This window comes from Dipodomys ordii, unplaced genomic scaffold (assembly GCF_000151885.1).
Source record: "Dipodomys ordii isolate 6190 unplaced genomic scaffold, Dord_2.0 Scaffold32, whole genome shotgun sequence".
Taxonomy (NCBI): Eukaryota; Metazoa; Chordata; class Mammalia; order Rodentia; family Heteromyidae; genus Dipodomys; species Dipodomys ordii.
In genome coordinates this window covers 3013742-3025045 of record NW_012267248.1, presented here as the reverse complement: position 1 = coordinate 3025045, position 11304 = coordinate 3013742, and the positions used below count along the sequence as shown (strand labels likewise).

The following is an 11304-nucleotide window of genomic DNA, read 5'->3' as shown; positions in this document are numbered from 1 at the left end:
CCCAGGGCCTCAGGCATGCAAGGCAAGCACTCTACCACTGAGCCACCTTCCCAGCCCTCAATCTTTTTTTTTTCTGTGATTATCATTCATTTTTGAATCCATTTTAGACTTTACATTCGTTGTTTTAAAACTAAGTGATATAAAATGAATGTAGTAAAGTATGAGGTCAAGTATTGGCAAGGTCTGTATAGTAGTGTTTTTTTCTTTTTTGTTTTTAAAAATGTTTTCCTAGCTGGGCATCAGTGGTTCGCATCTGTAATCTTAGATACTCAGGAGGCTGAGATCTGAGGATTGTGGTTCAAAGCCAGCCCAGGCAGGGAAGTCCCTGAGACACTTATCTGCAGTAAAACTACCAAAAAAAGCTGTAAGTAGAGCTGTGGTTCAAGTGGTAGAGTGCTAGTCTTGAGCAAAAAAAAAAAAAAACAGCTCAGGGACAGTGTCCAGGCCCTGAATTCAAGCATTAGGACTTGCCCAAAGGAAAAAATTTTTATTTCTCCCCCCCCATCCTTCCTTCTTTCCTTCCTTTCTCTTTTTCCTTTCATTTCTTTTTTCCTTCCTTCCTTCCATCCTTCCTTCTTCTTTCTTTCTTAATTTCTTCTAGTACTAGTGGCTTATACCTATAATCCGAGCTACTCAGGAGGCTGAGATTAATGGATTATGGTTTAAAGTCAGCACAGGCAGATTTGAGCTCCAAGTAACCAGCAAAAAATTGTGCTGGACGTGTGGCTCAAGTGGCAAAATGAGTAAGAAATGAACAGGAGCCATAAGCAAGAAAGCCAAGTGGAAACCTAGGCCTAAGTTCAAGTCCTGGTACCAGCACAAACGAAGAAACAAACAGAAAAACCTTTTCAAATGCCAATTAGTGTAGTTAGAACAGCATGAACTATGTAAGGAGTAAAGGAAATGATCTATGAAGTTCACCATTACAGTGCTTGAAGCTTACAGAGAAGTCAGAAATGTTACATAAAGTAACAATAATGAAAACCATCTATCTGGACCTCATAGTGACCTTCTGAGGTATAGAAACCAGCCAGCTAAGCATCTAGGACCACACAGCTTATAATCAAACAACTTGTGTTGCTTGATGCAAGTATTGCATACTTGCTCCCAAGCTGTACTAAAGGAGAAGTGAAAAATCCTATATTATTAGAATGTTCTCAAATGAGGAATTAAATATGTCATAAGCTGTTTTGAAGAAATTTGGCAAATTGTTATGGGGTCCGAGGGAGGGGATTCCACATTCCTCCCGGTGCGATTTTACATACCACTAGAGTCCACCACCCAGAGACAGTCTTATGTAAAAAGATTAATTTATTGGGGAAGTGGATAGCTGACCAGCCAGGGACGCAGCACGGACTCGGGAGCTGTGACTGTGACCCCGAGCAGTCCTCAAGCTGTGGTTTTTAAGGGGAAGGTTACATAGAGTTACATAGATGAGCCATGCAAGGCAGGTTTGGCACATTTTCATTGGTTACAGTTATATGACCTTTAAATTCATTTGTTCTTTATGGTAAATATCATACGTAATAATTTGGAATAGGCTGCCCATAGTGGGACCACTTGGTGGTGGTCTTCAATTGGTGGGCTTAAGGCCCTGTTACTGAGCCAAGCCAGCAAGGTTACAGAAGCAAAACATAGCAAAAAAAAAAACATAGATTTGAATCACGGGAGCATAGGCAAAACATAATCTTGACTTGGTCAGCATGACTTATACTATCAATGCTATTGACACTATTACAGAAGTTATTTTTATTATAAGCTTCTGACTAATACAGCAACTTAGTGCAGCTGGTGATGAGCCTAAAGGTTGTCAGCAGCCTTCTGCAAAGCTGCCAGCTTGGTAAACTTGACTGAGGGAGAGATTTCTTTTGCTTTTTAGCAAGGATGGAGAAGGGACAAAAGCTGACTACTGGCAGCCTTTGTCTGGGGTTTTTCTAACTTTCTGCCAATGAATAGCAACTCAGATATTACAAAATAATTTCACAATGTTGTCAATGAGCTATTGGAACCCATTTCTATTCATTCAAATTTCCTTCTTTAAGCAGGGTACTGGAGACTCACACCTACAAACCTGGCTACTTGGAATTGAACTCTGAGTTTAAAGCCAGCTCAGGCAGAAAAGTTTATGAGACTCTTATCTCCAATTAACCTCCAAAATTTGGAAATGGAGCTGTGCTCAAGTGGTAGAACATGAGCCTTAAGAAAAAAAGCCAAGGGCAGTGCCCAGGCCCCAAGTTCAAGCCCTAGTCCTGGCACATAGAAAAAATTCTCCTTTAATATGGCAGGATTTAGGTAATCATTATTATTTCATAGACTATATCATCAAAATAGTTGAACTATTTTTAAAAAAAATTTTCACTGCAGAGGGTCAAACCCTAACATGCCTTGAGCATGTTAGGCAAGTACTCGCTATAATCCCCAACCCTGAAAAGTATTTTGAGAAACAGAAGCTCAACTAAACAGCCATTCAAATAGTAACTATGAGATGCATAGCTATTTAACTTCTACCATAGTTAAAATATAATATGCATCTTCGTAGCTACATGATTGTGTCCCATGTGCTATATGGTCACAGGTGACCTGGGTTTGGATGGTGCAGATTTATAATGTTTTTACCACCACAGGAAGGCATAGTGGAAAGTCTGGTGCAGACTTGCTCATTTCCCCACATCCTGCTAAGTTGGTTGCTGCAGTGTAGGAGTGCAGAGCTCTTGCAGGATTAACCCTCACTTAGCCCCTGCTGTGGTTTATCAGAGTGACACTCTTGAATTACTGCACCTCAGGATCCCCACAGTTGCTTCTTTGAGCCTCAGCTACTCCCTCAAGATCCAGTGGTCTGTGAAGTTTTATTGATATTGAGACAACTATCTTTGTTCATAAACTAAAATTAAATAGCTCAAACCTGGGATAGTTGTACATATCTGTATTCCCAGCATTTAGAAGTTTGAGGTGGGAGGATTAAGAGTTCAAGGCTAGCTTAGGCCATAAAGAGAGATCTTCTTTTTAAAAAATTGAGGGCTGCAACATAGCTCCCTGTTGGAACACCTGCCTAACAGTGCAAGAAAGACCTTGGTATTGATTCCCAACACTCCAACAAAACAGACCCCAAATGACACTGCAAACTGAGCAGTTTTTATGTTTGTTCCTCATACTTATTTGTAAATTACATCTGTAAATTATCAGTGCTTCATTTGTCACTTTGGTATGTAAAGAATATGTTGTTAATGTCCATTTTCATAGCCCTGCATTTACGTTGTTCTGTGTTTAGCCTTTTAAAGATTCCTGCTACAAATTCTACCAAGCTGAGATGGAGGAGCTTGACTTTGTCAGTGATGCAGAGGAGTCCCGAAAACATATAAACAGCTGGGTAGCCAAAAAGACAGAAGGTAAAAAAAGATATCATTTTATTTTATTTGGGTGCTGGGAATTGAAGCTAGGGCTTAGAGCATGGGGAACACATGCTTGTCCACTGAGCCACACTCCTGGCCCCCATCCGGTTGCTCTATTTTTTAAATGCAACATACAAACTTTATTTAACAAAAATAACAGGCACTCATATTATGAGAAAAAAAACAACTAGAAGAAATTTTAAACACCATACAATAACCTACTTGCAGTTACATTTAACTGAGCTCTGTTGCTGTGAAGAATACAACTCATTGCACAGGTATTGATGAATTTTTTTCAAGTATTCACTGAATAATACCTTTATATATACACATACATTTGAACAAGATTTAACTTCTGATCCCAGATAGACTTCATTTTTGTTGCTCTTTTGGAAGAGGTCATCTAAAGAGAAGAATATGGGGTTCTGGCTCATGGATCATGAAATGAACCCAGCCAAGACTCTGTTGGACACCAGGCCTCCTCCACTCCTCTTCAGATGAGTTTTGGGTACTTGTTTAGAAAGTTCTCTGGGTAACATGACATGCGGATACTTATAGTGCTCATCGAAGTACTTATCTGAGTAGTATATCTGCTCTGGGCCATCTTTCTGGAGTGCAGATGTGGAAAACGAAGTCTGTGTAGAGAAACGGGGCACAGCTCAGACACATGTCTGCTCTCGGCTGAGGAAAAGACTCTATTCTGCTGCTCTATTTTTAGTAGTAGTTTAGTCCATCCCATTGTTGATTACTTCACAAGAACATTAAATATAAACAGGTACGACTTTTTTTTTCTCAAAGTATCTGACAACTTTACACATCTGCTTCTGAAGTATTGTCTCTGACATTTTCTCTAGCTTTTTCTACTGTGCATTCCTAGTGTGTTTCTGATATCTCTTAATGTTTCATACTCCAGAACAATCCACACTATTTCTTTTGACTAGTCTTTCTTTCCACAGTGACATAAAGACGTTTGTATTCTGCTTCTAGAGCTGTCTCTGCAGTGACGCTCAGGCTCCACACCTCTCTTGCCTTGCTGCCGGTGGCTGGCCAGTCCTACTTTACTAATGGTTTCTATTTTTCTGTTTTGTCACTCATGGGGCCTGATTTCTGGGCCTGGGCGCTGTCCCTCAGCTCTTTAGCTCAAGACTAGCATTCTACCACTTGAGCCACAGCACCACTTCTGGCTTTTTCTGCTTATGTGATACTGAGAAGTCAAACCCCAGGCCTCATGCATGTGAGGCAAGCACTCTACCACTGAGCCACCTTCCCAGCCCTACCAGTGGTTTCTAACAAACTTCTTATAACTAATTATATTTTGACTCTTGCTAGTTTAAGTTGCTTTCATATCTTTTAAAATTATTTTTTAATTAGCTTACCTTATACAGGGAGAATGACTCATCTTTCAAAAATTTAAACTCACTGCTTTAACTGGTACATAAAACAAATTGTACATACTTATTGAGTAATATGCGAATTTCCATACATGCATACATCATGTAATGTTTAAATCATTATGAACACAATTACCTACTGAAACTTTTTAAAAATGTTATTATCTTCTAATGGTTGTACAAGGGAGTTTCAGTTTAGCATGTCCATTTATGTGTATAGTAATCTTGATTAGAATCATTCCTTTCATCATTTCTTTCCCCAACTATTCATTTTTTTTTTTTTTTGGTCCGGTCGTGGGGCCTGAACTCTGGGTGCTCTCCCTCAGCTCTTCAGCTCAAGGCTAGCGCTCACCACTTGAGCCACAGTGCCACTTCCAGCTTTTTTCTTTTTGCTTTTGTGGTGCTGAGGAATTGAACCCAGGGCCTCATGCATGCAAGGCAAGCGCTCTACCACTGAGCCACCTTCCCAGCCCCCAACTATTCATTTTTAAAACAATCTTTAAGTTTCTTTCTTTATGGGTACAAGTTTTTTCATTCAAGTTCATGTGTTATAAACTCATCATGTAAATATTAACATCTATGCATTCTTTTTTGTGTTTTATTCAAACTGGTCCTTTTTTACCACAATTTTAAAGTTACTATTTCTTTTTTGCTTTATCTTTTTCTTTTTCTTTTTTTTTAAAGGATATTATCTCCTTCCTGTGATGGTAAAACTCTTCATCCCTGTTTTTTTGTTTTTTTTTTCTGTTAGTCATGGGCTTGAACTCAGGGCCTGGCATTCACTGACCCTGAGCTTTTTTGCTCAAGGCTAGCACTTTATCACTTTGAGCCATAGCTCTACTTCTAGTTTTCTGGTGGTTATTTGGAGGTAAAGTCTCACAGATTTTCCTGCTTGGGCTGGCTTCTAACTGTGATCCTCAGATCTTAGCCTCCTGAGTAGAATTACAGGCGTTGAGCCAGTAGTGCCTGGCTCTTCCCTTTTCTTAATTATGCAAGGAAATGGCCCCTTTGTGCCATCTTTAGCAAACTTTTAGCTAACTGGCTCTTTAATTTTTCCTTTCAGATAAAATTACAGAGTTGCTGTCTCCAGCTTCAGTGAATTCAAACACCAGACTGGTTCTCGTGAATGCCATCTACTTCAAAGGAAACTGGAAGCGTTCATTTGACAAAGAGCGGACCCAGGAGAGGCCATTTAAAATCAGCAAGGTGAATATTGTGCAGGAACACAGGGGACTTCTGGACATAGTTCCCTTGCTTGTGTTGCTTTCTGACACTCATGAGCAGCCTGCCTTCTTAACCTATGCTTTTACCTGGACTTGGCAGTGCAGCAGCAGGGACTGCCCAAGCCTTAGGGCCTTTCTCCATTTATATGTTACCACCAGTGGGAGCACACTTTTGGTCAGTCTCCTCTACTGTCTCTGGCCTTACAGTTGTCTATGTATCTGTCCACAAGGCAAATCTGATGAGGTAGTTATCAGGCTTACTTTAGATCTTTCTAGGCTCCTCAAAGCTTTTGAGATAAAGTTTAAACTTTAAATGTAGTGAGCAAGATTCTTTGTGTGCTCAGAACCTGCCCAGTTCTGCACATTCCCTGAGTCTTGACACATTGCTTTCTTCCCAGTAGTATCTGCTATAAGCTCCATCCAGGTTTGGCTCCTCCTCCCAACTGTCACCACATTACTGCTGGTTCCCATGAGACATCACAATGGATGAATGCCTTTCTTATCCAGCAGAAAACTGCCCAAGACAGATGGCTGTCTTCTGTGTGCTTGGCATTGCTGCCCTGTACATACTGAAATAATGAATGATCATCTTCAGTCTTGTTTTGATAATAAGGGTAGTATAAATACAGATTTTTGTTTACAAATAAGCAAACAAAGGGACATGTACTCAGGCTAGTCTGAGTTTAACCATCTTCTGTTTGGAAGATGGTTTGGAAGATGGTGTGTTTCTCTGGCTGAATCAAGTTAATTTTTTTTTAATCTTTACAGTTTTTTTTTTGTGTTCCCAAAGGGACACCAAAGCAGACACTAGATTAATTACAGTGTATTCTGAATCTCTGACCCTAACTTAGATCTCTCAAGCCAACTTGAATCTGAACCCTCCAGTTTCTCAAGAAAGGAGTTTTGTTTCAGTCTTTATTCTGAAATGAACCATTCTGTTTTCTCCTGAGAAAACTTTTTCTCTCTTTGAAATTGCTATTTAACAAGATATAGGTTAGGACTTCATTCAACTGGGAGCAATAGAAGCTCCAGATAGTTTGTTGTACCTCCGTCACAGGACCCCACCAAGAAGACCACCGAGAGTCAGACGTTCCGAAATGCAAAAGCAAGGCTTTATTCAGGCGGGCTGCAGCTCGGGCCTCGTCCTACACACCGACTCAGCGGAGCTTAGGAGGAGAGCCCCAAGCTGAAATGTCACAGGGTTTATAAAGACAAAAACTACAAAGTTACAAAAGGAGAAGGAGAAAAAAAAATCACAGACTGACAAATTTACAGCAACTAGAGGCATCAGCAGGGCATTCCAAGGTGATAAAGAGGTAGTAGGGAGTTATCAAACTGGCTGGGTCTTAATGGGCCATCTGGACATTCCAGAGCAGTTAAAGCTTAGCAGGGAGTAATTGGTGGTCTGTTTATCTTGGGCCAGCTTGGTCATCTCCTGAAGTTTGTGGGGACCCAAGGCCAGCTATAGTACAAAGTAGGGCCTGACTTCAGAGTAGCTTTGTTCAAGTAATCTATGGTTTAGCAATTTCAGCACAAACAAGACGGTTTCTGAAATTCAGGTGGGCCCAAGGTTAATATGAGCAGCAGAAGGGTTACTGCTTTGAAACGAAGCCATTTTTAACTCTTCAAGTTGAACTCAGAAAGGTATGGAGCTGAGTGCAGCCTGGGATTGACTTAGCCCCAAGCGATGCTCTTGGAAATTGGCTTTACTTTATTGCCATCACCATCACAGGGCCTTCTTCCTCATGTACTGCTTCCACAGTCCAGGGGGAAGGACATGTGCCAGAGAGCAAAAAGCCTTCTCCTTTGGTAGTTCTGCATGATGCCCAGAGTATTACATAGACTGAATTGTGGAACTATTTCATTTGGCTTTTACTGGGTGCAGGATGGTGAGGAAGCATGTCTTACTTTCTGTCTCTGTAGTTGGGGCTGGGGATGGGGCTGTAGTGGATATTGACTACATGATTTGTTTTATCAGATGAATTTATCTTGTAACACACTCATACGTATCTACTTACATATTCTGTAATAGCAGGTTGGAGTAGTTGTGGCAGGAAGTGTGTGGGTCACAGAGCTAGAAATTACTTTCTTGCCAGTTATGGAGAAAGCATGCCAACTGTTGGTCAAGGACGGGACAAGGGAGCCAAGGATGGGAGCTGTTCTGCCTACGGGTAGTTCAGGCAAGTTAGAGAAAGCTGAAATAGAACAGTAACAAAATAATACCTTTGGTTTGTTCTAGTCAATACAGAATGAAGGGCAGACTGTCAGAGACCTGGGGCTCATAAAGTCACATGGCATTCAGTACCTAAACAGAAATTTCTAGAATTAAACTAGAGAGGATCAGGAGCCATGGAGGATTGTTGGATAGCATGTGGTCACTGTCCTCTGATCTTTCTCACTGTGTGTCTGGCACATATTGGTGACAAATGCAGTTTCTTTTTTAATTCTGCCAATCATTGGTTTATTTATTTAGTCAGTAGAAGTTGAGTAGATGTCTGTTCTTTACCAGGCATTACCCAGCTAAACATGCCTGTCCTTGTAAAGCTGACCTTTTCCAGGAAGGAGAGAGTGGCAGTTATTAGGTGGTGCTAAGTGCTTCAGAGCCACACAAAAGATGGGCAGGAAGTTGTGCTGGAAGGTGCAGTTACGGAGAAGAGCTGCTGAGAGAGCCTTCACCATCAAGGTGATATGTAAGCTGAGAAGAAGGGAAAGGATGAGTTATAGTGGAAAGATGGAAAGAACCTGATACCCTATGGACTCCCAAGAAGCCTTGAGATAGTAGCAGACCAGCAAAGGCAGAATGGTAGGAGGCCAGATGGATGAAGAATAGAGAACAAGCTCTTGTTGCTAATCCAGGTAATTTTAACCACTACTTCATCTGGTTATCGCTGGCTCACGCCTCTAACCCTAGCTACTCAGGAGGCTGAGATCTGAGGATTGCAATTCAAAGCCAGCCCCAATAGAGAAACCCAAGAGACTCTTCTCTCCAATTAACCAGCAAAAAGCTAGAAGTAGAGATGTGGGTTTGGTGGTAGAGTGCCAGCCTTGAGTAAAAAAGCCAAGCAAGTGCATGGAACCCTGGGTTTAAGCTCTAGTACAAGCATAAACAAACAAATAAATAAGGAAGTGCCCATATAATTTGTTAATGAGTCAGATTAGGGTAGGGTAAGAGAGAGTTAAAGGACATGTCATGGCTTTTGACCTCTGGAAAGATAGCATCACCATCCACTGGTTGGGTGAAACTGTAGAAAAGATTTGGAAAGTAAAGAGCCTGTGGTTCTTTTTGCAGCTTTCTTTTATGTCCACACATAAGAGTCAAGGAGTCAGTAAAATATAGGGTCTAGAGTCCCGGGGAGATATCCAGGCTAGAAATGTGGAGTTTGGAATCATGCTGAAAGTCATGATACTTAATTGAAATTACCAAGAGAACAGAAATGTTGGCACCCTAAGTGGAGGTTGCATTCATCAGCATTCTATCACTATGACAAGTCCTGTGATAATCAACTTTATAAAAGACTTATCTGAGCTGAGTTTTAGAGTTCTAGTCCCTGATAAGGCACAGTCATTGCTTTTAGGCCTGTTAGAGGTGTTAGATGGTAGTAGTGGGAGCTTGTGGTCGAGTGAAACTATTTACCTCCAGTCAGGAAGTAAAAGAAGCCAAGGTCCCACAGTCCCTTTCAGCAGTACTCTAAAAGACCTAAATGCCTATTAGGCCCTGCCTCATAGAAGTTCCATTACCTACCAATAGCAGTACTCAGAGAACCAAGCCTTTTGAGAGACACTTGAGCCTTGGAGTCTGAATCATAGCAGAGGTTGAAAAAGTTGGATGAGGATTTCTGGAAGCATAACAAGAAAGTGTTTAAGGGGCTCAAGTCTGATTCCTTTTTAGTACAGTATGTCAGTCGTGTCTTGTTTCAATTTGCTTATTGTTTTCCTTTGCAGAATGAGCAGAAACCTGTGCAAATGATGTTTATAAAGTCTACTTTTAAGCAGACTTACATAGGAGAAATTTTCACCAGGATTCTGGTGCTTCCTTATGTAGGCGAGGAGCTGAATATGATCATCATGCTTCCAGATGAACACATCGATTTGAACACGGTAATGGGGGCCAAATCTTAATGGTGCCATTTTAGTGTCTTCTGCAGCAGCCCTTGCCTTGCTGGGTCCCAGTTAGCTTATTTAAATTGTTTTCTCTGTTTATTTGTGATGCTGGGGCTGGAACATAGGGTCTTGAGCATGGTAGCCAAGCACTAAACCACTTAATAGCCTGATACAATGTCCCACCATGGCCAGGCCAGCCCTGTCCTTTGCAGACCATACATATTTCTTACATGTGACATGTGTGACAGCACTGTTCTGAGACTCAAAATATTTTAACTATCTTCTAGGTGGAAAAGGAAATCACTTATGAGAAATTTGTAGAGTGGACAATGCCGGATAACATGGATGAAGAGGAGGTGGAGGTTTCACTCCCTCGGTTTAAACTGGAAGAGAATTACGACATGAAGGATGTCCTGAGCAGTATGGGCATGGCCGATGCCTTTGAGGAGGGCAAGGCAGACTTTTCTGGAATGTCTTCCAAGAGAGATCTGTATCTGTCCAAAGTTGTGCACAAGTCTTTTGTTGAGGTCAATGAGGAGGGTACAGAGGCGGTGGCTGCCACAGCCGCCATCATGATGATGCGCTGCATGTTCACCGCTCGCTTCTATGCCAATCGCCCTTTCCTTTTCTTCATTCAGCATAGCAAGACCAAGGGGATTCTGTTCTGCGGCCGGTTTGCCTCTCCATGAGAAAAGGGTTGTCACTCTGTGTAGACCTCTACCTTGCATCCACTCCTGTGTGCCTATGACCCAAGTGCCCTTCTTAGTGTCACGATCATTAAGAAATAAAGAGCCTTATGGGGTGGGATCACACCCTCAGAACTGTGGGTCTGTGTGTCTGAATGTGAGGTGCTTTTCTAGGATCTGAAATCACCCCTTCAACTCTCTAGTCACAATCCTCCCAGTCACAGCTTCCCAAGTAAGTAGAATGAACAGATATGAGCCACTGGCACCCAGCATTATTTAGTCCTCTTTTGTTACTGTTTACAATGATTTCAAGTAACTAAAACCTTCCAACATTGAGATGCTGGGTGCTCCATACTTGGAATATTTAGATTAAATATTCTAACCTAGTTTTGAACAAAATGCACCTGAAATTTAGAGGACTCAGTCCAAAGAAGGTCGTACCATCACAGGACAGTTAGGCTAATTTAAGTTTATTTTAGGAATGGTAACTAAAAAATTGTTTTACAGAAGTGCA

General features: G+C 41.3%; 1 protein-coding gene and 1 long non-coding RNA gene across 2 annotated transcripts in view; one reads left to right on the top strand and one right to left on the bottom strand.

The window, feature by feature from the left end:
* The window catches only part of Serpinb6 (serpin peptidase inhibitor, clade B (ovalbumin), member 6), a 22927-nt gene extending 11997 nt beyond the window's left edge, over window positions 1–10930 (top strand). The window contains exons 4-7 of the mRNA XM_013016687.1: window positions 3269–3386; window positions 5844–5986; window positions 9946–10101; window positions 10392–10930. Of these exons, the coding sequence (XP_012872141.1) occupies window positions 3269–3386; window positions 5844–5986; window positions 9946–10101; window positions 10392–10793 (819 nt within the window). The 3' untranslated portion in view covers window positions 10794–10930. The remainder of the gene's footprint in view (window positions 1–3268; window positions 3387–5843; window positions 5987–9945; window positions 10102–10391) is intronic.
* The window catches only part of LOC105985970, a 27234-nt gene continuing 19312 nt past the window's right edge, over window positions 3383–11304 (bottom strand). Inside the window, exon 2 of the long non-coding RNA XR_001175088.1 lies at window positions 3383–4024. This is a non-coding gene — a long non-coding RNA (uncharacterized LOC105985970). The remainder of the gene's footprint in view (window positions 4025–11304) is intronic.